Genomic DNA, 26,988 nt, shown 5'->3' on the forward strand with positions numbered 1-26,988 from the left:
ATCCTTGGGGGTTTTCTTTTGCTTTATTCTACCTCGGAGCTGCGCGGACAGAGGCGGATGGGAGGCAGGGGATGCACGTGCGGCAGCAGGGGGCTGGTCTCCCCCGACAGGACCCTGTACCACTCTTTGAGCATCTTCCTTAGTTTTTACTTGCCGAGTGTCTCGTGCAAGAAGGTTGTTTGAGAACTGTTCTGGAGGAGTGGACCTGTGAGGTTCCTCCCCCGCGCTGCGGCGCGGCGGGTCCCGCTCGGCGCCGCGTTTGCCGCGCTGCTGCAGCTTGTGTTCCCGGAGACGCCGCTGGCAGCAGGAATTAGTGTAAGTTGACAGATGTGTTTCCTGTCTTTACAATTACTGTCTGTTTGCTCCCCTCTGGCAGTGCTAAAGAGTGTGTGTAGTGCAGTGATACAATCCAGGGTGAGAAGGATGGTTTAAAGCTCAAAGGCGCCAGGTCCCAGAGAACTCGACTCCAGATGGTGTTCGTGCGCTATTGACAGAACGCTTGACAAAGTCTGAGGGCGGCTGTGCCGCTGGCGGGAGCTGCACGAGCTGCCGCTCCTCCCTGCAACCGCACGGAGCTCCGCGGCTGTGAGCGGCAGAACGTGACTCCACCACGAGCAATGTTTGGTTTAGTATATACTTTAAAAGTTTGGATTTTCAGATGCGTTTGGGGCAGGCAGTGAAGGGAGGTGTGTTGGCGTCCCCAGACGCGGCGTGCGGGCAGGCCGGGCGTGCAGAGGCCGCTGCCGCAGCAGCAAGTGGCACCAGGAGTTTGTTCTTCCTGCGGCCGTGGGTGGGTGGTTGTTTCCATCAAGACATTGTGTCTTCCCTCGAGAACGAATGTCCCCATTTGAGATTGAAAGGGCAGAGTCTTTATCACCACTCTAATGGTACCGCTGCCGCAGGTTTGTGAGTGACCGGGGAAGCAGTGAAGCCTTTCCCTCCTCCTGCCCGCGGGCGCTGGGGATGCGGCCGCGCTGCCCAAACCTTGGGATGCGCCGGAGCCATCGACGTGTCTTCCCTTGAGCTCGGTGATGCGGCCGCAGAGCGAGGTTGCGGCTGTAGGCTGACGGCTGCTCACGTGAATGTTTTAGTTGCGGTGTTGTTTCAGGTGCACAGGCAGAGCGTTTGTTGGAGCGTGCCTGCTTTAGTGGCGTGTCGGTGCTGTTCCTCTCTGTAGCCTTTTGTGGCAAACCAGTCCAAATCCTCCCATGATAACTGCCATGCTGCTTGGAGCAGGAGGAGCTGGGACTCCAGCCAGGATTAGTTTTCTATATCGGGAACAAATTTGCTTGTAATTGGAGATAGTGCTTGGCGGTGCTTATCAGGGCTGGGGCTGCCAGCTCCGTGGAGATGCTGGTGAGAGGCCTGTGCCGTCCCGGCCACGGACAGGACGGGACTCGCCGGGCTGCGAGTGCCGGGGCCGCGCGGGAGCACGGCTGCGGTTGGACCCGCCGTCCTGGCAGCGCAGGCTCCGCGCGGAGCTTTAGCGGCGTTTTCACTTGTGGGCGTCCTGTGGGGATCTCGTCGGTGCCTGTCGAACCGTTGGGGTCTCAGCGGTTACGGAGGCAGCAGCCCCTGCCCTGGGAGCAGTGGAGCCGGGTTGCTCTGGCCTGGTCAGGGCTTTGTGTTGCACGCGCTGTGACAGAGGTGGGGGCAGTGCCTGTGTCACACCGTGTCCTTGCTGCCAGTCCTGCCCGTCTGTCTGTCCTGCCCGTCTGTCTGTCCTGCCCGCGCGGCCGTGCTGCCCCCAGGAACCCCACAGCAACGTGGGCGCAGCCGCAGCCGGGGCCTCGTTCTATCCGGAGCTGAAACCTCGCCGAGGACACTCAGTAATGCAGCTGAAGCCGTGTGCTTGATAGCTCTATGGTCATGCTTTTAATTACCATTAAAATAATTGGCACCGTGGCTACTGGGAGGATGTGAGAAGATCAGAGGCTCAAGGCTGTTTCTCCTGGTGCCTCGGGGGTACGAGCAGCTTTCAGAGTCTGTATAATTAAAAGCTACAATCTTTCATGTGCACAATAAAGAGGGTTGGGAGGTGGGGAGACTTCAGCCCTTCTGCATTTTATTTATTGCACATAATCAATGACCAGTTTCTCTTCTTCACAAAGGTTTTCAGGAAACACTGGTGTTTGGCAGCCCTGCTCCAGTATTTTAAGATACACGAGTGCTGTTCAGACTTGGTGCGTTAAAGCCGCTGAAGCGCCCGGTTGGCGGGTCGGCTGCGGAAGGGGCAGCGCGGCTGCGGCGCAGAGCTCGGCTCAGCATCCCCGGCTCAGCGCGTTCTGCACAGAGCCCCAGGGAACCCCCACAGCGCTTGTAACGGGGACCTAAAATCCGCTGGGGTTTGTGGCAGATTCAAAGCCTCAGTGCTGAAGGTTTGGTGGAAAAGGTTCTTCCTGGTCCTTCTGTGGGGTGGGGCCACAGGACACGCTGCAGCCGCCCCGGAGCGGCCGCGGCCGAGGCTGCAGCTCCGGGCCGGGACTCGTCGCCAACCGCACCGTTGCCTTTCCCGGTGGGAAACGCGCAGATCGTTCACATTTGGCTGTTTTCTGTGTTTCAGCTGCGGGAGCTGGTCAGCATGTGCATATACCCCGATCCGGATCAGAGACCCGACATTGGTTACGTGCACCAAATAGCAAAACAAATGCACGTGTGGACCTCCAGCACATGAGGCGGCCGCGCTCCACAGCCAGCACAGCTTAGTCTTACTTGAATCCTTTTCTCAGATGAAACCGACTGGTGCCTGGTCGCTCAAGGAGGGTTGAGCACTCGTAGCAGATGCTCCACTGTTCTGCAGGTTATTTGACAGGACTCTGACACGGTGGTCGTGCTTTAAAGTGAAGATTCTGTGAGGTATTGCAAGTGATTGATTTTTTTTTGTTGTTTTTTTTTTAAGGCCAATAACATGTTACAGATGTAGATCATTTAATGGTCCTTTCTTAAAACTGTCGTGTGTAATCTAGGCTAGATGATATTAACAAGGTGTCAGCATTTGACACACCCCTTCTATCTTAACTGTAATGTGAACTATTGAAATAATTCCTTCAGTGAAATCACTTTATACTAATGTAAGAATTACAGTAGATTTTGTGTAATTTGTATAACTGCTACTTTGCCTCTTCTGCAAATGGTTAATAGCAAATTCAGTTTTTACTTGGTGTATTTTAAACCAGCCATTTATGTGTTTGTATTGATTCCCGTCTCTTCAGACGCAGGAACTGGGAAGGTTGGGGGGGAAACACATTTGTTTCAAGATATTCTTTTTTAATTGAAAATGTAGAGTATTTTGCTGGTGCATTTATCTGTTAACTTGGCTCCAGCCAGTGAGAGAAGTTAAGCCTGTACCTGGGCAAAAAGAACACCACGCCAAACCAACCCAGAGCAAGTGTTGCTTCTGCAAGTAATTTCTCTTTAAACTCATTTCCCATTTGGGTTGGGTCTTTCAGACTTGTTCTTGGGACAAAGCAGGGCTTAGCTAAGCCAACTGGACCTTGGTGGGGATCCTTCACAGGTTCCGGAGTACGATGAACTGTAGCTAAAACGGTGTTTTAAACACTTGGAAACATTTAGAAAAGAAAGAAGTGAAATGCTTTGTGTATCTGATTCTCCATAAGGCTCAGCCCCGTCTGTTTAACTGTGAAAGCTGATTTACAGAATGTGAATTTTTATAAAATCTCAACCTGATTTGAAGGAGTCATCTTCTTTACATGGAAATTTTCAACCAACTAAATTCATTCATTGAATCAATGATTTGTTTCGTTACTGAGAACCATTCACCGCTTTAGCACAACGTGGATTCACGTTCCAGTGTTTCCATTTCAGGCCTGTGGGGAGGACGGGGCTGCACGGCCATGGGGCTCGTGCCAAAGCGCAGATGTGTGTGACAGTTCAAACGCAGCCTGGGCCTGGTTTTTCTTAGGAAAAGCACACAATCCTAAAGGTTTTTGGCAGTAAGATTAGGGTTAAGGGTTACATACATATATATGCTTTTAGTGGATTTTTTTTTTTTTTAACCTAATGTGCTCTACTTAACGGAAAACTGCAGTGCCATCCTCAACTACTGCCTGCCCAATTTGGAAATATTTATATAGGGTAGCAAAGAAAAGCTCTCAATTGCTGTGAATAACGTTGGTATCATGAACGCAAGGTGCCATCTTATTGAGTCTTCTAAGCAGAACATTGAGCCGGCTGCTCTCAAGAGGTTCAGGACATGGAGCTCAGCAGGAGCCGGCGCTGGAGCCACCGATGGCTCCCACCTTCCTGCTCCCCCGCTCGCTCCCGATCCTGGAGCCGCTGGGGCCGCGCTCCGACCCCCCTGCACCGCAGCTTCTCCTTGGGGCCGCGGCCGCTCGTGCGCAGCGGGCGCTGGGACGCGGGAAGGGGCTCGGGGAGCTCGGCTCCGGCTGAGCGTCCTGACACGTCTGGTCACTTTCTTGCTACGTAAACTGTAGTAGTGCTTATAACTAAATGTACTTCAAAAGGTAATTTTTTTTTTTTTTTTGCAATTGTGCATTTTTAGATAAATAAAAAAATGATTTAAAAAATAAACACCTTTGTTTAAAAAAAAAAAAGTCCAGTATTAAGGAAAAAAACCCGCCACTGAAAACAGCCCTAAGAATGCATTACACAGCCCACAGCACCAAAAAGAGCCGGTACATGTTGCAGTTCACACTTTCAAAGGTGCAAGAAAGGAAACCAGCACTACATAAAAACAGTAACAAAGAGAATGGTCAGAGCCCTCTTTATTGTGTGAGCGCTGGAGCGCCGCCGCCAGCGCCGCGTCAGGACGTGTCCATGGTCTGCACCGTCTCGTCCACCAGCTCCAGCTCCAGCAGCGCCACGTTTTCCGTGAGAACTGCGGTCGTCCCTTTCTCACACTTGTACCGGCCGAACCTGTCAACGACAGAGGTGGAAATGCAGCTGGCAGGCGTAACACACACGAAACCCTCTGCAGATCTGAGAAATAACCAATCAACTTTATCTAGAAATTTCCTATAGAAGTCCAAAGTAAGTAAAGGAACTGTGGTTACTGCAAAAATCTCAACTGATTGCAATAACTGATAAAGTTTCAGATAAATGAACATTTCTAGGAAACACGGTCTTAAAAAAAATATCTACATTCCCAAGTCACTCGTAGGCTGCCTCACAGAGAAACGAGAGCTCATGGCAGGGTGGGACATTCCTGCTGGGCACCCTCACTCAAGCAACAAGCTATTTATTGAACTACTAGAATCATTTTGCCAGTGGGTAAAAATGATTGGGTTTCTGTGACAAAATGAGCTAACAGTGAACACAAAGCCTGTGATCGAGCCGTGCTTCCGCAGCCCGAATACAGGAGTCTCTGCCTTTTTGTCCATTTACAGAGCAAAACCCCAAATCTCACTTAAAACGCGTAACAAGCCCTGAGCTGGCTGAGCAGCCCCAGGTCTCCACGCAGGACGCGGCGGGGACCGGCCGGGCTGCGCCCACGGCCGCTGCCTTGAAAAGAGGGGAAAACACAACTTCTTTAAACTGCTGGTTTGGTAGTGGATGGAAAAGTTGCACAACTTGTTAGACACACCATCAAAGTCCATATTGCAAAACCCTTGAGCTGCCTGGGGGGCTCTGATTTCACTGATTGGGCAACATGGTTCACCAAGCCAGCTCCTGCAGTTCTGCTCACTGTGGAATTTCCTCACCTGTGTCCCAAACTGTCAGTGTGACAAAACCACACGACGCACTGAAATGTGACCTCGTTCCCAAAGCGTTCCAGACTTCAACACTCGTGACATAAAATTTAAGGACTCAGAATTACTGCGTTAAGGAAACAAGTGACAGTCACGTCACCTTAGCGGAGGGTTTACAGCAGTTTCGAACGCTCCGCAGCCCTTCCCTGCACACACGGTGCGTGCTCTGCAGCCAGGGGCTGGGAAAGGCCTCTAGAAATGGACTAAAACACAACATCGCAGTCACAAGTTTTGGTTTTGGGGTCAGATCGTGCTACCCAAGCCGAGCGGGGGCGGCGGCGCAGAGGGGGCAGCGCTGCCGCGCGGTCCCGACACCACACATGAGAACACACAACACAACCTGCCTGTCCGCTCAGCCCCAAGCGTGAAACTTCAGTACTTTTCCAAGTGCTGAAGCTGCAGAGCAGCCCCAGCGCGGGAAGCAGAGCGGCTGTTCCCTCGCGCGGCTGTTCCCACATCAGAGGCCTCGGCTGCACCTACAGCCACTTTGTTTTCTTACTTAGCTGAAATTCAATATACAGATCTAGAGAATACTCTTAACAAAACCTAGTATTATGGAAAACGGGAATTGCTGGGAAGAGCAGGGATAAGGCACAGCTTAGGAACACCAACCTGTCCCCCTTCTTGTTGGCCACGTCATACGGACGGAGAAAATCCAGCTTGCTCTTGCTGATGACACAGATGTCGATGTTGCTGCCGGAGCCCAGGTCGTTGTAGATGCCGGCGGCGATGGCGTCGCGCACCAGCTGCTTGGCCGCCTCCTCCTGCGGAGCAAAGAGTCGTCACTGCAGCGGTGGCGCCGCCCAGACGCGGCTGCGTGGGACGGCGGGAACCGCCAGCTCAGAGCAACGAGCCACCGGCACCTCCCGCAGCCCCACGGCCCATGGACGACACCGCCGGGCACGGGACCGGCCCAGGGACAACCTCCAGCACCCGGCACGGAGCACACTCATAGGGACGGCCAGGGGAACAAGGGGAAGAATTTTACAGTTTTTATCTTCCAGGCTTTCATGCCCAGGTACAAGTTCCCTGTAGCGCCCTCCATGTAGCATCCGTGTACAAATTACACAGACACACTAGTTACAGACTTCCCTTGGGTAGGGACTATTTCATTACCCTCCATACTAGCAAAATTATTTCTATAATCCTGTGCCACAGCTTGGTTTGCAAAAATTATTCAGCTCATCTTAATAGTAACTGTGTTGCAAAGCAGCTTTGGACCGACCTGGAGCTGGCTGGGATTTGTAATTCCGGTCCTGACCGCAAGGGCAGAGAATTTAAAGGAACCTGCTAAAAATCCTGCTCCAAATAGGCACCTCTGACAAGCAGCACCCGCTGCACTGCGCGTCTGCATTGGAGCGAAACAACGGAAAACTGCTGCTGTACACTTCAGAACTCCACAGGCAATTAAAGCAAAGTGTACATTTAAGGTCATTCAATGCATACTGTATTTATACATTTCAAAGGTGTATTTCTAAATTACTTTGTACAACTAGTAGCATCATATTTGCAACAAAACTAGAACAGAAACTGGAACAGGAAATAAACCTCACTATTTTTATTGCTTCTGAAAGCATGCACGAATCCCGCAGAAGCAGCGTTTGCTTTCCTACGGGTTTGGTAGCTCTGCTTTCTCTAAAAAGGGCAAATTTGCAGCTGCTGGAATATCCACATTGTACCTGCGCGGGTCAGACGCTGCACCGCGCGGGTCAGACGCTGCACTGCGCGGGTCAGACGCCGCACCCGCGCGGGTCAGACGCTGCACTGCGCGGGTCAGGAGCTGCACTGCGCGGGTCAGACGCTGCACCCGCGCGGGTCAGGAGCTGAGCGGCACTGCGCGGGTCAGACGCTGCACCCGCGCGGGTCAGACGCTGCACTGCGCGGGTCAGACGCCGCACTGCGCGGGTCAGGAGCGGCACTGCGCGGGTCAGACGCTGCACCCGCGCGGGTCAGACGCTGCACTGCGCGGGTCAGACGCCGCACTGCGCGGGTCAGGAGCTGCACTGCGCGGGTCAGACGCCGCACAGCCCGGAGCAGAGCGCACACGGGCCTGTGTTACACCTGTAGCGTTCGGATGAGTCTCTTACAAGGAAAGCTCTCAAATTCACCACACTCTCCATTCACGTTACAGCACATGGACGCTGCTCTCCATTCTCCCCGGCACTGCTGTGCCCGGTCACACAGGCGCTGGCTCCGCGGCGGCTCCGGGCACGGCCGGGATCACATCTCTGCACAACACACACGCACTGCAGTCCTTCCAGTAACCTCCCCAGTACACACCAGAGCACGTAAGACCCCTCAGTTTCTGTATAAGGAACTTACTTGAGAGCTCTGCCTCGAGCACGCCTGCTCAGCACACCAAGGATGAGACCCAAGGGCGTCTGTGAGCACAAACCTGGCTCAGCTGTGTCCTCGGGTCACTCAAAGCAGGAGCTGCTCAGCAACCCCAACACGGCTGCAACCAAACGCCACGTTTACCGCCACCACTCCGCACTGCTTCGCTGGTACTCCACACGTTCCAATAACCTGCCACTAGACACCATGAACCAAAGCAAATATTCAATGCTGGTGTTGATAAACGCAGCTTTTAAACATGTCCCTCATTTCCAAGGCCTGGGTGCCCCGGGAACCCTGCCGGCCAGCAGCTCCGCTCCAGCGCCGCGTCGCGGTGCCGACCCGCACGGGGGCGCGTCGGGCTAAACCGCAGAAACAGCACAAATCCTCACGTCAGTCCCGGTTTTATTAGTATCACTCTTTAGAACAAGAACAACCCGAATTACACATCCTGCCACGCTGAGCAGAACAAAACAGCCGTGCTGTAAAAACAATACCTGTGTATTCCTTCAGTGAGTCAGTAATGTAACTGGGACAGCGAGCATCCCCTGCCCGGACCGGCGGCAGGCTGCTCGCACTGCCTCGGTGCACGCCAAGGGCATCTTAGTAACACAGTGAAAGTAAATATACTAAAATAAAACAAAAACGTATGTGCAGATATGATTAAAAAGTGGTAGCAAAAGCAGAATAATCAAGCTATGATGTGAGCTGTTAGTACGAGAAAAGCAGAGCAGCTTAGGAACACTAATGCAGATTGGTGGAGGTTCATTCCGCTCTCCCTTTTAATCTGATCTTTTTTGGGCTCCCGTGTAAATCTCACTGTCCTCTCGCTAACTGATTTTTCTTTTTTTTACTTTTTTACTCTATCAATCTGCTGTTATCAAAATAGGGCTGCGACCGCACGGGGACGGGCTGAGCACCGCAGTGCTGCCAGCGCCGCAGCACCGGGCACAGCGACCGCCGCAGTAACTCATCTTAAAAAACCCTCGAAGTTCAGGGTATATAAAAGGAGCGCTTCTTACTTTATGGCTGCAAAGCCCAAGCTAACTGGGAATGTCACCCTCTGGGGTCCGGGCTGCTGCTTAAATGAGATTAGGGCAGGAGTGATGCATCGCGACCGGCGGCGCTGACAAGCGGCGCTTTATGGCGCGATCTGTTTGTCTCCATCACCGCGGCCCCGCGCGTCCCAGGACTCCAATGTGCGGCTCCATTTACCAGCACATGACGAATGGGCAGCGCTTGTAAAAGGCGCAAAGAGGGGCAGACCAGCCGTGTAATGGTCACCACAGCTGTACCGCGGCGCTCGAGGGGGAAAACAGACCCCAAGTTCATTAAAGTGACCAGTAATGGATCTTTCAAAATGTGTCTGAGGAATAGCGCAGTAAAGGCTAAAATAAATAACTCAGCATGGAAGGCTAATCTGAAATGGTGTTTGATAAATTATTTATAACACAGACAATTGTCTGCATTTAATATTGGAGCCACTGGTAGCATCTTTAAAAGATGATTTATGTGTTGCAAAGCCATTAAGCTTTATATGGGCCCACTGCTGGCTATAAAGTCTGCTGAGATTTAGAGAATGAGTTTTAAACTGTCACTGCAACATCATAGTAGATAGAGACTGTATTAAATCTTTACTTTAAACCTGTTATCTAGAGAGTTGCATTTTGTAGACACTCAAGAACTGATAGATTGCCTCTGTACAGCTGCTGCGGCGCGAGGCCCAAACAGCACCAATAAGGAACTTTTACACATTATTCTTCTATATGACTTGAATAAGTTTCTCTTCTCCATTAAAGCCATTTCCAGATTTCAAACGCTACTGAAGTAAAAAGAGAAGAGTTTCCTACAGGAGATGAGGATACTCCTATTCACATTAACACTACCTTTATAACAGCTTTTGGACGGGTTTATCATGATGTCTCCAGCAGCAATGGGAGCAGCTGGAACACCTTTGTCAATATTATTTCCTCGACATTTTGTAACTTCACAAACAAGTTCAACAGGAGATGTCTTTTCCAGATTGAAAAACTTATAGAAAGGATTCTATGTTTTAATTCTTACCTAAGTGAGATGAATTCCTCCTGCGGGGCACTGGTACCCTGACGGATGCTCGATGCGGAGAGCGGTTCTCCAATAGAAAGGCTTATCAGCAGTTTGTAATACAGTACACGACGGACGTCAGGACAGAACGATCACCACAGCGTGCAACAATTTTTGTAAAAATTTTAAAAAATCAAGTGATTGTCACAACTATTATTTAGTAGTTTCTAAAGCAAAATGGGGGAAAGTGAAGTAACTCCATTATTTGTATGTTAAACAGCCAAGTTATTTTAAATCAAGGTATGTGCATCATGTTATTTTCCAGGTCTGTCTCCACAGTCTTATTTAACAAGGCTGCAAATTTGGAAACGTTACTTTCAGTTACTTGCAGGAAGGCGAGTGAGTGACTCAGTGTTTGCTCAACAAACCTGCTCAACAAACCTCAACGTACCTGCCTGTGTTCATTAACAGATAGAGAATCACAGATCAGGTCACTCTGTGCTGCACTGGGGGCAGTTTTGTTGTGCATAGTATGTTAGTCTATGTTTATTTTTCTAACTGTTTTCTACTATGAACTTTCCAAATAAAGCACACCTTAGTCCCTAATTATTCTTCTCGGTGATTACAGCTGTAGCCATGGCAGACGCCTGCAAGCCCGGGCTCACCACCGCCTCCCCCTTCTGATATCGCACACCACACAAGTATAATAAACCATGTTAATATTTCATACCAGTGTGAAATATGCTGGAGTATCAATTCAACATCTGCTGTCTTTAGGGTACCGGCATCCCGCAGAGACACTTTCAATTTGTAATTGAGTTCTATACTGAATTAATCAGCAGTTTATCTTTTTTAGTAAAATAATGTCTTCCCCACTAACCTGGATTTACATTAACAATTTATGCCAAATTACCTGCCAAGGCAAGAAACTTATGTGATTCGGAACTACTATTCAATAACATTAGTTCCTATATGTCATTCCTTACATGCACATTAGTACAATACATATTTCCAATGGTTCGGAATTAAATTACAAGTTCCTCTCACAACTGCGGGATTTCTTTTCATGCTATTCCCACACTCTGAACTAAGAATTAATACGAAAATTCATTTAATTCATCACTTCCTACGTCCGGGTGAAGTTCATGTTTTCCTCGGGAGCCGATTCCCGCAATAGAGACGTCTCTGCCTTCAAACAAAGCAAATCTCTGTTCCTATGACTATGACTTTACCTCTGAAAAAAGGATGGAAGGGAACGAAGCCCAACATTTTATTTGGAAAAAGAAGCGCTGGGCCCTCTGGTACTTTTTCCTTCCTAAGACGACCAAACGCCGGTAAAAGCCCCTGGCAGGAGGGGCCCGCGCTCGGCCGCCCCGCGCAGGCGGGACCGCGCTCGCCCGCGGCCTTCGGGCCACGGGAAATGTTTCCCAGTGTGTTTTGCCCGTGTTCTGCGGTTACGGCAGATACACAAACTGAACCATTTAAACTGAACTCCTGCTCCTGAGAAATGCATCAAAAATAATTACCTGTCCTACACCTTACCCTCTGCAGCGAAACGATCTCCGAACACAGAGCCCTGCTTCCCACCAGCCTGTCTCCATTATTACCTACAAAGTTCAAGTGTTACTTTTGTAAAGGTGAAGAAATTGTTGCTCTTTGTCAAGCAGCAAGGCCTAATTTAAACTAAGGCAACATTTATTCCCTCCATCCAGGCTGTGCACAGGGAGCTGGCGGGAGGCGCTCCTGGGCATCACCGGTAACTGGGACTGAGTGTTGGCCGGTTCCCACCTGATTTCTGCACAGAAACCGTGCTTTGCTGCATTCGGAAAGCGCAGTTGCCAGCACAACCCAGCGGTCCGGAGCACGTCCCGCCAGCACATCTCAGATCAGCCTCGCGGTTCCTGTTCAACGTTATTTCACAAAGGTGATCGATCCAAGGCGCAATCCCATGGACGAAGACGAGAACAGCGCTCACTCTGGGCGTGTCAAGCAGAAACCGCGTTATCATACAATAATTTTCATCTAACCAAAAAATAAGAAACAGCACAAGAGGCTTTTACTTTCTGGATGACTGTCTGCACTAACACCTGATATTTACCCACGGAAATTCCAGTCTCTGAAGGAGACAATAACACAGGTATGTAAGGAAAGCCTGAAATCCGCATCACCAGGAGCTCGTCAGAAAAGGCACTGAAGATATGTCACCAGCAGTCCCGGTTACTGTCACTGGGTAATGAAATCAACAGATACAGAGAGCACAGAAGCGCCAAGTACTTATATTTGTTCATGGAATCAGACTTTTTTCCCCCCATTTACTTAATCCCCGTGTTTGACACCACCAGGGGTGTCTCAGGCAGGCTCTCCGGCTTAACTCCCCCAGCCCAGCCTGCTCTGCATTGTGTGCGGGCCGAGCTCGGCCCGCGAGCCCCGCAGCACCTGGGCCCGTCCCGCGGAGTCGTTAGAGCCCCGCAGCACCTGGGCCCGTCCCGCGGAGTCGTTAGAGCCCCGCGCCGCACACCTGAGCCCGCGCAGGGACCCCGCGGCCCCAGCGCCGCCGCTCATCAACGCGGAATTCATATGCAGCTTGTCACTGCTCTTGAGCCCCGAATCACACAGACGCGGGCTAAATAAGACTGATGAGACAACTATGGTTGAAGATTAGAGAGTTTTGACAGCGCCCAAAAATAGCTCAGTATTATTGTCAGTAGTTAATAAATAAAAATAATACCATCATACTGAGGGACAGGAGGAAATACGAGCACAGAAACATTTGAATTATCTGTGTGGCAGCTGTTTGAAAATGGAAGAAAGTGACATGTTTTTGTAATATTTTGTACTATGCCTGATTTATATTTTTACTGAAATAAGAGGCACCCAGTGGAAGCTGAATTTACAGCGCTCTCCACTTTACCAGCACCAGCACCAGGACCAGGGGTGCACCGTGGCCGGAGGAGGGAGGTCGTTCCTCGGCCTCCTCACCTGGGATACGGGGCTGCTCACAAGCACCTCAAAAATCAGCGGCAAAGCCAGGAAACAAACTGTGGACCAGAAGAGCCCAAGTCTAAACATTTTGCAGCTTCCAGTCCTCTTCCTTCTTATAATTTCTTTGTGAACACACCTACTCTGACAGCTGCAACTGCAAACTGAGAACGGTTCCTGCCTCAGCTCCTCCTGCTCCCCCATCCAGCAGCTGAACTGCCCACAGTGCCCCCCAGCCCGTGTTTGTCTGAACCGAACAGGCTGTCGCAGGAACCCCTGCAGAATCAGGGCAAGGCGGCCCCGCAGCTCTGGTGCGGGAACAGCCACAGCAGCCCCCTCTTACTGCTCATCTGCTCTCCCCCTGCACAGGATGGTTTGTTTGCATTCAGGACCACTTGATCTATTATACCATTTTTTAGTGTGGCGGGAAATGAGTGGAAATATAATCTCACTTTTTTGAGGGTGATCTGTTTTAGAAACACTTATTAAATATCTGCCAGCCTACCTCCTTCCATTTTCCCCACCTACTTTGTGCCCCCAAACTCATGACACAAAGATTTGCTTCCCCTTCTCAGCCATGGTTCTGCTTTCTGCAGTTTCTACTGGTGCTCTTCCCTTTGGATCCTCATTTTATTAAATCTGGCTGGTTTGATGAAATGCAGAAAAGAAATGAAGCCACGAGCAGACGGGTTCTTTGCTGGAACACGGAGCTGTTGCCAGAAGGCTGCGCAGCCTCGCCGTACACCAAGCAATTCTTACACAGACAGAAAGCTTCTACTTCTCAAACAACAGAAGCCAAATACAGAACAAAATACATAATACCCCAGTCTCTCTGGGAATTCAACAACCACAGCACAGATAAATCCAGAATTCCAGCATTTAATACTGTAGACGTGTCCTCCCAGCTCACGATGGTTTCCATATCCACTGACTTGGAGTATTTCTTTGCTATTGTTTAACACCAGAAGGCGTAAGTGCATTTGCAAAAATCTGACTCTAAGGTTTAAAAACCATGTGGCTATTCCATTGAAACGCTATTGAAAGAAAAATTGGCTGCAATGAAAGATCTAAGCTCAAAACACTCTATTAGATGTGCTGTTCTTCCACTTACGTTTTTTAAAGTAGATCTATAGCTGCCCACATGACAGATTAATATTGTTCCACAGTAGTTAGGTGCTTGGCATTACATTTTTGAAGCACCTACAGGCCTTCAGGGCTGAAAGTGTTCACATCTTCAGCAATCTATAATGGTTCCTCTAGAGGCCAGCACTTGCTTCATAATGAAACATGCCTCCATAAATCAGAGTGCAGAAGGAGCACTTGAGTACGTCACCATCCATCTTGGCAGCTCCTCTGAAGGATGTTGGGTAAAGATCATCTCCCGGCATTGCAAGCAGGGAAAGGACCATCACAGCTGGCACTGATAAAGCATGTGCTACTTAAATCTGAAGACACACTAAGTCTATGGAAAAAGCCGCATCCTGCTGGTGCTCGCACGCCTCGGGCGCTGGAGAAGCCTCGGCAGCGCGTCTTCAAAAGGCAGAGCCAGGGCTCCAGAAACCTGCAGAAATTGGCTAAGCCTGCAGTCTTTTTTTCAGCTGAGCATCTTCAAAGCGCAGGACTGTGACCGGGGGGCCGGCAGCTGCGGCGGCAGCGCTCGCCCGCGGCTCCTGGCGGCTCCCGACTTGAAATTCCAGCAAAAGAATTTTTCAAGTTGCTATTATTGCCTGTCATGGATTTATAAATATTGTGCAGTGTCTGCTGTGGCACGGCCCTCCTGGGACACGGCGCATGCCAAAAGCGTAACGGAATGAAAAACAGTTCCTATTCTTCAAATAAATGCTAATTTCTTTAACTGTGCTCACACGATTGCATTTGGTGATCAGCTTCAATAGTACAGAATATATATCAGAGGCAAAAAAGCTGATTGTCTTTTCCAGTAGTATTCAGCTGCTACTTTCATTAAGCTTGTTTAATTACATTCCAGATGCTAATTTGCAAGTCGATACCAGAGGGTGCAGGACAGTTTGCCTTTGAATCATTTCTCTGTGATGTGATGGTCTTGAAGCGCAACCCTACCCTGCGCAGCCCCGCGCGACACCGGCAATTACTGCAAAGAGACAAACTGATCTCACACAAAAACACTAATCCTCTACCCGTTCTAGTAAACTGATCTCCAGGAATTTCATCATCATTGCCATTTCATAGCAAATTTTATGTAAAACAGACATAGTGTACTTCAGATTTAATTTGCTTTAATTTCAATAGAAATACCATTTGTTATTTTGTTACTTTAATGGGGGAAAAAAAAACAACAACAAACCCACAACACATCTGACTGAACAGGTAAATATTTCAAGTTCACAGCCGTAACAAGTGTTCAAGGGGACAGCTGAGCTCTAGCACCTGAAACTCTGCTGCTTTAGTTAATCCGGGCACTAGATCGTTAGGACGGAGCATGGAGCGCAAACAAAGCAAGGGTTAAGGTGCACGCAAGCCTCCAAGATCTAAATATCTATTTCACCAAACGGGTAGGCTGCATTTCTACACGCTTATTATAACAGTGAATATCTGCTGCCATTTATGGTTGTCTATGAAGACAATTTAATTAGGATGACCTTTCTCAATAGGAAAAGTTGGAGATTTACCAATTTTTGGTGCCTTTTTTGGTTGCTCTTACACAAAGAATGACTTAAAATACAAGCCTGAAAAGCAGCTGAGAATAAGATGAAATTTTTAGTTTCCCAGCTCTTTGACATTTGTGTTTCTGAAAGCAGACTATTATGCTGTAGCTGTTGATGCCGAGGATTTGCAGGCTGTTTTCAGCGCGAACAGCACATACCGCAGCGCACAGTCCTGGATGGACACACGGACTCTGTCGTTCCTACAGGGCACGAGGGGAGGGGAGAGGAGCAGAGTCCACCTGTGCCCAGCGGCTCTATCAGCATCTCGTGTCATGCTACTCAAAACAACTGAGGTTTTTTAAATCAACTGGTATTGTACATCACATTTCTTCAGGAGAGTTTGCAGGTACGACAAATCACTTTAAATGTAATTAATTCGTTTTCTAGAGGACTCGGGATCACCTGCGCACACAGTGCGGTCAGGCCAGCGCCCCGGGAGGAAACGACCCTCAGCAGGCGCCACACGAACATCAGCAACATCTGCAGACCTTGCTGAGCCCATCAACCGCTTCCGTTTCTGTGCTACTCACACTAAGTAGCTATGAGATTAGTTCTGTCTGCATTTGAGGCTCAAATGATTCCAACTGCCAGTGTTTTTAACAGACTCGGTTTTCAATTCTGTGTTTGATTCTCAGTTTTTCCTTTACGGTGAAAGTCAACTGGAATGAGAAGGAGCGTTCACAGAAAGGCTGAAGAGATCAATGTGGTTTAAAAAAGGGCTTGACAGTGCTGAGGCATTTCACAAAATGTGGTCACAGGAAGCCCTTTAATTGTTTTGGGTTTATTTTCATCAATCACCTGCAGATAACTGGATTTTCACTGTTTAGCGGGCACTGAACACGGTGTAACTAAGTGTAAGGAAATACTGTAGATAATGCAAAAATAATGTACCGCATACATTCATGAAAAATAACTGAGTAACTTAATCAGATCTTAATCATGACAGTGCCTGAATGATTCTCTATAATGAACAACCAATCATTTCTCCAATTGTTATTGAGATCGTCAGCAAAACACAACCCCAAACCTTATAAATCTTCTGACAATCAGCTTTTAAGTGGGTATTAAAAACAGAAGTGCAGTTACCAGTTCTGAACATACCAAATCAACTGGAAATCCACCTGGTTTCATATGCTACTCAAAGACTTTTTGTTGCTTTTACAATCACACTTTCTCTTCTCAAGACTGAGAGAGAACAAGTGACCACTGGGGGGAAAACAGCAGCACCAACGATGCAGGGACGGGTAAATTACTCAAGTCAACTGTAATTGGTAAGTTGTATGTTTTTAAAGCCTTCACCTACATTCAAATCACACAAGTTTTTCTATACATACATTTACATGAAGCTACATTTCTTTCAATTTATTTAACCCATCAATATCTACGGCTTTGCAGTAAACTGACATATTTTAAGTGCAGGGAAACTAGAGCAGATTTAACTTTTTAAAAGCTTAAAACACTTTAAATTCTTACAGCCATGAGAATTATTGAGGGAAAACCAGTGAGGCTTAAAAAATGTCTTACCTCCATGTCTGGCTTGTATTTATCCTCAAATACTGCCATAGCTGCTAAGGATCCGGAACCTACGGTAACACAAGTAGGACACTTATTTAGCCAGTGTATTCAGATACAGTATTTTTTTCAAAAGACAACAAATATCAGCAGCACAAACTAGACTGAAGTCTACCTTTCTGTAGTTTACCACAACGAACAGGCCGCTCTGACGAGCTGCCCCGGCACCGAGCAAACCAACGGCACTAAGAGCAGCCGCTGCCCTCGCGGTATTGCCCATATCTACTTCAAAACAGTTGATTATGCATTTACTTTGTGCCGTTATTTTTACGTTGAACAATAACAACGGAAGAGACAAAATGACAGACATGCAAACGGGAGTTTAACATCACTTCTCCTAAAGGACAGAGCGCAGGAGCAGGGTGACCAGGAGCCATCGCTGCCCAAGGTTCTGTAGCTGCAGAACCTTGCTTTCCGTAAATTAATACAAGCAGTATGATACTGTTTGGAACTGTAAACCTGCTTTGTTCACAGAGTGAATCTTCAGGAAGATATCCTGTCTGTCTATGGCCCTGACCATTTTTCAGAGACCGTTACTATTGGGAAGTGAATAAAGTTACCTGCAATTTTTTACTCCAATTAGAAGATTTTTTGGCATTTATTACTTTTTAACTTGTTTTGCATACTGCTATCTGTTTAGCTGGGTCACGCAGAAAGCCATATTTTCTATTTAAAATGATTTGTGTATATCGCTTGACCACCTCAATGGTTTAGTGAAAGAAAAAGGCAGCGATTAAACAGTTTCAAATGAGGTGTCCTGCTGATTTTATCAAGTCTGCTGAATGTATAATGAAAAAGGAGAAGCTGACAGTGACACTGTTGAGAAAATACAGACTACCTTATCTCAACCATTTAAGGAGGCCCAATTATAGATCAAATTTAAAGGGTAGAAACAGCAGATTTACAGACACAAATCAATGAACATGGTAATCCCAATGAATATGACAGATATTCCTGTTACAGAATATTGCTGTGGTTGAGGATCATTACCCTTACAGTACCAAATACATCACATCTAAAAGCAGTAGGACACTCTAAGTGTGGACTTGTATTACAGGCAATGACTATTCATTTACACCTTGGAGCAATGCATGACTCCATTTTTTAAATGCTGAAGCTGGGAATAAAGAAGATTTTTAAGCAACTAAGAGCTGAAATGAACTGCTGATACAAACAACTGGCAACAAAGGGAATTGTACTGATCCTTCAAAAAAAGGTCAAAATAAGGTGTGTGCCAAAACAAATACAGGACTCGAACCATAAAATAATTCTGCCTGTGAAATGACATTGGAACATTTCTAATGAAGGGAAAAAGAGATCTGAGATATTGTCTCAAGCTAAGAGCACATTCCTGCTCCACGCAAACGAAGGCCGAGCACGAGCAGAATGGGAACCTCAGAGCCAGAACACAGTCGGACCCTTGGCTGAGGGTTCTTCGAAAAACTGAGAGGATAACGACTACAAAATGTGCACGAGTGGCAGCACAAAAAGCTTGCATTTCCAAAAGTGTCTTAGCAGAAGTCTCATAGCACAGCTAAGTGTGCTCTGAAAGAACAGATTTGTCATCTTGGACAGTATAATGAAAATTCTTCACTCTTACTAGCACCAGATGTAAACACCATGTTTGTAGCAACAAATAGGTGTATACTTGAGTTTCTCCATCACAACAAATCATCTGCTGTTTGACAACAGCGATATGAACTGCTTTAAACACCCTAGTGATGTGCGTATATTCACCTGTAGCACACGAGCTAAGGAAAAGCCCTGGGTCCCTGTCTGCGGCGCTGCTGGGCTGAGCCCCAGGCCCCGCTGCCCCCCAGAAACGGGCAGGGACGGGCGCCCACCAGCACCAGCGTCACCCCGTCACACCCACCTCCCTCTGTCCTCAAATTCCACCCACATCCAAACAACCCCACCACGTTCCAAGGGGTTGCAGTGACTTGTGAAAGCTTTGCATTGTACCAGGAGAGCTGGCAATAAAACCTGCGAACTGAGTAAACACTGCGAGCACGGTTTTCTTACTGCAGCGCCTATAAAAGCACAGAAAACCTGGGTATTAAGGGTCTATGGAGGACTTGTTTGTATGCAGGGAAACAGCTGTTCTCTTGTCCACATTTCAGTGCCCACCAATAATTCATTTTTAACAGCCACGCTTTGCCTTTATGTGAAACAAGCTTAACAATTCCCCAACAGAATGTCTGGAGAAAGATAACATTCAAAAATTGCAAAACATGACCAATTGGGGATAGATGTTCCCACCTCATACACACAACACCTGATGTAAGGCACCACCAGCGAGGGTTCAGCACTGCTAACATGCAGCCGTTCCACCTCTCATCTATTAAAACACTCAGGAAAGCCGTGAGATAATGAGTCGTTAAATAGTGTCTGTGAGCTCAAAGCAACACCAAACCAGGTATTTATCTTGGATAACTTCAGTTTGGAATCTTAACAACACACAAACAATGCCGAAACAGGAAATGTTCTTTGTTGGAATTAAGTGTTGGAAGTTTACAACTATTCTGCGTATGAGCGGTAACGATAATTAAAGTCTCATTGGTAAACTCATCATGTATTTGTATTATGTAATATCCAGGAAAAACCTTTCAGCTGAATTTTTAAAAAGCAATAACTACTATGAGTAGTTACACTTCAACCACCTTGGAAACACCATCATGGATTTTACAAGCCATGTCAATTCCAAAGAATTTATTTCACATCCATTTTCAGCAAATACACTTTGGAAACTAACGCTCGGGAAGTATTAATCTAGCATCTAAATGTATAAAATATTGATTGCCCAACAAATGATAAAGAACTAGAGAAACTGCAATGCAAAGCTCTGTTGTGAGGCCAACGCTTCCTGGTCTGGTAACGAGCGTGAGCCAGGAAGTTATGAGACCCTAAGAGATTTTCTTTTTTATCCTAAGCAGCATTGGTCACTCCGTAAGTTTTCACAACTAAGTTACTGAAAAGAATTCTAGACTCAACTGGTAAACCCACTTAAAAATCCCATCTGGTCTTTACTTGCACAGTTGCACTGCTTTACTATAGATTTAAAGTGCAAGCTAATTATTGATACATAGCAAAAAAACCCAGACAACAATAATTCCACCATGTTTTGCAATTGCGGTGGCCTTTCTAAAACAGATTAACTAGATCTTTTTAGCAGAACCTTCACTGCTGACAAGTTCCCATTGCGAAGCGCAGCCCCTTCCCCGGTCCAGGACGCGTCTGGGGCTGCGGGAGCCTGGCAGAGCGGCACCGAGCGCTTCAATCCATCATGTCAGGGCTCCCTGACAGGGCCGTTATTCACCGCCGCTCATTGTTATTCAATTTGCTGTTCATTCCAGGTAAAGCCGCGGTGATCTCCGCAGCCCCGCGGACTGGGATCATTTGTCACGCTGGTTGCCGGGTCTCGCACTGTAGTGCTTGCTCGGCAGGACGACGCTGCGCTGCGCCAAGAGCTGATTTATGGATCCGAAGCACCGCGGGCACCAGGGAGCGGCCTGGCCACCCGGGACTGCTGAACACACTCACTGCTTCCAAAAGCTGAGCCGCACACTTCAAGCACTTTCATTTTATGCATGCATTTCATTATAAGTCTTGGCCAGAAGCTTTCCTAGACAAGCCAAGCAATCAGACAATCTTGCACCGTTTGCTGAAATCCAATTTTGTCCTTTGTCAGCATAAACAGTTTAATTTGATGTTTTCACTCCTGAGTAAGCACTGAGTATCTTTTAAGTCTCCCTTGCAAGGGAGGACCCCACTCTGTCCATCCAAAGCACACTCCAGCTAAATAAAAACACTCCAGCACATTAAAACAAACAAAACCCCAACACCTCAACCACCTTTACTATTTAATACTGAATTTCCAGAAATTAACCTACCCTGACTTAATAAACTGCCCTCAAATCATTTGGAAAAAAAATAATGAACAATAAATTACTTTAAATAAGATTGAAATACAATTCCAAATACCATCTCTAATGTGACGTCCACTACTTTTCCACCTTTCATTTATATGCATCAGCTACTCTTTTTAATAAAATATATCCTAGGCAGTGGCGAACACTGGAGTGTCCCGGGTGCAGAAAGGCAAAGGACACCTGTGCTGAGAAGGGCTTTGTTTGACACAATGGCCAAAACAAACACGTCGTCACCAGACACAGACCTGCTACAGCCCACAGCAGATCATAGTTTATCATCCATATTCTACCTCCTACTTGTTTGAACCTATTTTGCTACTATGTTACTTCCATAGCAGAGAAAGAGTAGTGGCCAGAATTTTCAGAAATGCCAAATTTTAGAGCTTTTGAAACACGGGCAAGAAATTAACCATGTACATAATGGAAATGGAGTGACTTCACCCAGGCAATGAACTACTACTGGCTGGAGAGCCAGCTCTGGGTTTACAGTTTACTGCAACATCGGCTGTAAGGCAATTGTAGGAATCAGACATTCAGGGGTTTATACCGAAGGCTGAACAATGACACCACATGCCCACCACACGCATTTCCCCGCCGGTCAGCCCTTCGCCAGTTCCCGCAGTAATGGCACCATCTATTGGTCCCACAGCACCTCTGCACAACTCCTGAAAATCAACCCCATCTCTTGACAGATAACACACCATTCTGTTGAACCGCTGCCCTGCTGCAGCAGCGCCAAGATCCAGAACAAAAATAAAACCCTTTAACATTTCCAATACAGTTAGTAGGTGTTTCATCTAGAGATACCAACTGTGAACAGAAAAGGTTTAACTAAAATTAAAGTTTTCGTTCCCCACCACAGAGTCAGCATAAAAGCTGCATCGGACAAAGGTGGAATCTGATCTGCTAACCTGACACTTCATTTTCAGATCAATTTTGTGATATTTTTAGTTGGACCCTTCATTACACTCCCCTAGCTCTACCAAAGCCAAGCTTTCCTTTCAAATCATTTACGTCTTCAAAATGAAACGCAAGTCTGAAATGATGCAATGTTTTCTCGAGTGATCAGAGAGCAAAAATAATCTGCAGATTTGCATTCTGCTACTACAAAGTACTTATTTCAACATTATCTTATATCCTTGTTTATAGCTAAAAAAATGGCAAGCAAGAATACATTTACCAAGATTGTATTTTGCAATATATCCAGAACATCGCTTTTATAATTGGTCTGGACAGGGCAGCACCTCTATGTCAAAAAGCATGCAAGCAATCTGTGCTCCCAGCTTTCAGTATTGTCACACTCCCCAGTTCAAAACTGAACACAACGTACACAGAACTGTGTACACATAGAGCTCAAATTCTTACCACAGAAAACGTTACGCAGACAGAAGAGCTGGGTACTAACACCTAACAACCTGAGGGTGGGCTACGAACGTCAAGCTGACCCCAACGACAGACAGAACTAAACGTCTTTACTGAGCAGCTCCGTACAGCCCGTTAACACCAATCATTATATGCACAAGTAAAGCAGTTGTTGCTTCACTACAATAAATCACCTTCTTGAGTAAAATACAGCTGCTACTTAGCAAAAAATACAGAAATACAACAGTCTGGAAGAAGCAAGGTGCATGTTTTTCATAATGAAACTAGGGAAAATCCTCAGGCAGAAAGTAAATCCCCAAATGAGAGTTTCTATGAACCATGAGTTAGTATTTTCTGCAAATCAAGCTTCCACGGATTTTTTTTTTTTTACAGCAAGTTTTTTGAAATCTCACAATTCTCTTGCTTTAAAATATGCAGGAGAATGCACACAGCAATTTGCCTAATACCACATTTTGGCAGCTTAAATAGTATAATAGTCCATGTTTTCAAAGTGGTAGAAACAGCAGTGCACCTGCCTTGAAAATATGAGCGCAATTTTATCTGTGAGGTCTGCACAGCTCCCAGCAAACAATGCATTTTAAGTACAAACACTTAGAATAACAATTCGAGATGTTCAGCCCTTTCAGCAGGCAGCATTACAACACTGTGTCACTCACCCATGGTGACGTAGGGCAGCTTGTCCGTCGATCCGTGGGGGTAGATGCTGTAGAGGTGAGGGCCTGTGACATCGACTCCCCCCAACACCAGCGCAGCACCGATGTACCCCTGGTACCTACGAGCAACGGCCACACGTGAGCCTGCGAGCCCACCGCAAAGCTGTGGCTCTCAACACAGCACACGCACTCGAGAATTTTTCCATGATTGCACCAGCTACATCTTCATAATAGAAAGATAAACTACTGCTCACAGACAGTGAAAGTTTAAAAATTTACTGAAATGTGGTATGTTTCAGTGTCAAGAACAAGCAAACACCGGGCAATACATTTGTACCAATACAGAGAGAATTCAGAGTAGCTTTCAAGCCTTAAATTAAATTTCAGCATCCAAAATTAAGTTTTTCTTTAGGGACCTCAAAAAACCCCATGTTCCTGTGTTTCCCCATTAGATGCTCTTGGCTGCCTAAACTTCTCAATCTGTTACTATGAAAGCTGAGCAGACCAAGGAAAGATGCTCCTTCGCTGGAGCTTATATCTTATCTGGTCGTGTTAACTACATTGTTAATAAACAAGAAACACGCTCGGTTACCTGAACAGCATTTGTTTTAGCATTCGATTAGCTGTGACAACTCTTGGAAGTCGTCCAGTAGACAGTGAATGGAGCTCCAGGTTGGAAGAAATCAGCTGAGTTGTCATCTCAGTATCGGCAGCTGTTCCTGCACCACAACAGCTGGAAAATATTACGAGTAAGTGAGGGAGAGGTGGGGAAGAGAGGGAAACTTAATGCTTTAACCAACAAGCTGAAATTTTTCCATTATAATATTGAGGAAATTAAGTTCTAATACCATTGATATTTTCAGAGTATGAAACAAGACAGTCTGTTTAAGTGTAAATGAAATACCAAAAATGCACAAGCCTTGCTAATAAATGACAATTTTAAAGTACACATTAACAATTCTTTTTAGCAAAGAGCACCACTAAAGATCCCATCACTGTTACCAATAAGCAATAAACAACTTTAATACTTACTAGATATTCGGGGAAATGAAGTGTATTTTCGAACAGTTCTTGTCAGCAACAACCATTCCTTCGGTGGCCCTGGTGTCCGCTCCCAGCACGATCCCGTCCTGCGGAAGGGACAGTCACTCCCAGACCCCCGGTACCGGGCGGGGCCTCCCGGGGACACGCGGGTGACTCAGCGGGGCCCGGACGGCGCGTCAGGCCCAGCGGCCTCTCCGGCCCGGAGCCTCCGCGCCCGCCCGGCGGGGGCAGCGGCCCGGCCCGCCCGGCCTCCCGCCCCAGCGCCAGGACGCGCCGCCTCACCTTGAACACGACGCCGGCGATGGTGGTGCCGGTCTTGCGGGCCGCGGGCAGCCGCAGCCCCTTCGGGACCAGCTCGGCCTCCAGCTGCGAGTTCCTGCAACACAGCGCGACAAGTTGGCCCGGGCGGGGTCTCCCCAGCCGCAGTCCCGCGCCCCGCCCGCGCCCGGCCCCGCGTCCCGCCCCTCACCGAGCGCAGTTGTCGAAGCTGAAGCCGCCGCTCGGCGCCCGCAGCACCGATACCGCCGCCATCTTCCCGCTCCGCCCGCGGGCACTTCCGGGTCAGCTGCCGGCGCGCGCACCAGGGCGGGGCCTGTGCCGAGCCACGCCCCCGCCCGGCCGCTGCGCGCGAAATGGCGGCGGGGGCGGCACCGGAAGTGCTGGGTCCTGCCGCGGGGCGTCCGCGGTTCCCGCGGGGTGGGCGGGATGGGACGGGACGGGACGGGGCGGGGCGGGGCGGGTCCGCGTCCGCCCTGCGCGCTCGGGGTCCGCCCGTTCCCGGCAGCTCTAACGGAAGCCCGCGGGTTCCGGAGGGTTCGGCAGACGCGCGGGGCAGCACCCGCCGTGCCCGGTTAAACACCCACGGTGCGGGGGGACCGGGACGGGCCCCGCACCGCTACCCGCGCTGCGGCACTGCCGGCGCGTCCGAACGTGCGCTGTCCCGGGGCCCGGCCGGGACGGACAGACGGGACGGGACGGACAGACGCGGGTCCGGGCTCCGAGCGCTCCGCCGGGTCGCCCGTTCCGCCCGTGCCTTTGGCGTTCCCCGTTTACCCGTCAGTAATGCTGTTGGACTGGGTTGCAGGGCTTGTCGGATGGGTTTGTGACACTTCGAGACTCTCAAAAGGAGAGGTGAAGGGCAAAAAGGGAAAAAATCCCCAAGTTTTGTGTTTAGATCTTAACAAAGAACCTATAGTTGCACAAGAGAATGCAAACCTACCTCAAATCGCAGTGCTGTTAATGTAATGGCTGCATGGTGAAATAAGATAAACGCCCCTTCTCAAAATCAGGGAGGTCCTGCTGGATGTCAAGGAGATCAGTGAAACTAATTCAGTGTTTTCTGGGTAAACTTCCTCAGACCTCCGTACAACTTTTCCTCCAGCTTACTGACATGTTTAAAGGAAAAGCTCCATGTGTCCGTAGAGAAAAGAGTTTGTGGCAGCTTCTCAAGAAAGAATGCATTTGAACGCAATGCAGACGTGTAGTGAGATTTTGTCAGTCTATTACGTATCAGTTTTGCTTTCTAGATGTATAAGTGCCTGAAATTAAAAATCTTGTTGATTTAAAATAAAAGCAATATGTTATTTTTCCCAAGCGTTGGGCGGGAGGAGCCGCGGAGCCCAACGTGGCGCTCGACCTGCTGGGGAGCAGGAAAGTCCATCGGCTCCTGTTGGGAAGGGAGATCCTGTTCTCCTCTTTCTTTCAACCCTTGGGTACCTAAAATGCCATTTTCTTGTCGGCCGGTTGGGCTGGGAAGCTGTCTGAGAGAAAGAACATCCTGCTGCCAGATGCTCTTTTTTTCATTCTAACACAGTTGTTTTTCTCTTCACTTGATAAAGTTAAAATAAACAGTCTCTGGGGTGAATTACAGGCGTCAGAATTGGATTGGCATACAAACTGTAGAGCAGTTGGTGGTTGGGAGTCTGGGGAAAAAGAAACAGCAGGTTTTAGCTAGAGGGGACAACAGCTTTATTTCCCTCTTGGTCCTTGACAACTAAGCAGATGTCCTACAATTATTGTTTTACCTTCTAGTAATATAGTGTTTTTTCCCGCCCTCCCAGGTATGTGACTGGCTCTTTTGCAGATGTGCAAGTGCATCTCTTCCCTCGTTCAAATCCATCTTCGTGCACCACTAGCTCCATCTATTGCCCATAATGGTTGGCTGAGATTCAGAGAGGCGCTTCCCCAACCTGGGACAATGAGCTGGAGCCTAAAGAATGCAAACTTTCCTCTGTATTTTTCTATAGCAGTCCCAAAGTCTGTTTCTAGCCTTAACAAAGCTGCGATCCAGGTTTATCATCCTACAAGGCATCTGACAGGGAAGTTAAATAGCATTCCAGACACATTTTTGAGAACTTACTTGGGACACGAGGAATGTTCGTGTTTTTCCCAACAGGTGGGCGTTCAAGCTGAAGCCTGTGTCTTTACAGTCTGTGTGTGTCTGCAACGTGTATATTCCCAGGTATTTTAGTGTCTGCATTTGCACCATGCCTGGTTTCCCAGGTTTGTATTCAGTGTCTGCTTTGTGTGTGAGTGCCAAATGACATCTTAAATTCTTGACCTTATTTAAAGAGATGTTGGGTAACTTGGAACATTTAACAAAATCCTGACTACAGTTTCAGTCTGCACAGCTTGCACC

General features: G+C 47.9%; 2 protein-coding genes across 3 annotated transcripts in view; one reads left to right on the forward strand and one right to left on the reverse strand.

The window, feature by feature from the left end:
- NEK6 (NIMA related kinase 6) overlaps positions 1–3,751 on the forward strand; it is a 49,901-nt gene extending 46,150 nt beyond the window's left edge. For both annotated transcript variants that reach the window (XM_082067945.1, XM_082067946.1), the window contains exon 10: positions 2,564–3,751. In XM_082067945.1, the coding sequence (XP_081924071.1) occupies positions 2,564–2,674 (111 nt within the window). In that variant the 3' untranslated portion in view covers positions 2,675–3,751. The remainder of the gene's footprint in view (positions 1–2,563) is intronic.
- Positions 3,752–4,713: 962 nt separating this feature from the next.
- On the reverse strand, positions 4,714–24,970 carry PSMB7 (proteasome 20S subunit beta 7). The gene is made up of 8 exons (XM_082067947.1): positions 24,820–24,970; positions 24,633–24,726; positions 24,339–24,436; positions 23,899–24,039; positions 23,310–23,425; positions 17,294–17,352; positions 6,342–6,493; positions 4,714–4,896 (listed from the first exon to the last, which is right to left on the reverse strand). Exons 1-8 carry the CDS (start codon positions 24,879–24,881, stop codon positions 4,785–4,787), a joined length of 834 nt encoding a protein of 277 aa, XP_081924073.1. The 5' UTR covers positions 24,882–24,970; the 3' UTR covers positions 4,714–4,784.
- Between the last annotated feature and the right edge of the window lie 2,018 nt (positions 24,971–26,988).

The sequence above is a fragment of the Streptopelia decaocto genome, assembly GCF_964273445.1.
Source record: "Streptopelia decaocto genome assembly, chromosome: 17".
NCBI classification, from domain to species: Eukaryota; Metazoa; Chordata; class Aves; order Columbiformes; family Columbidae; genus Streptopelia; species Streptopelia decaocto.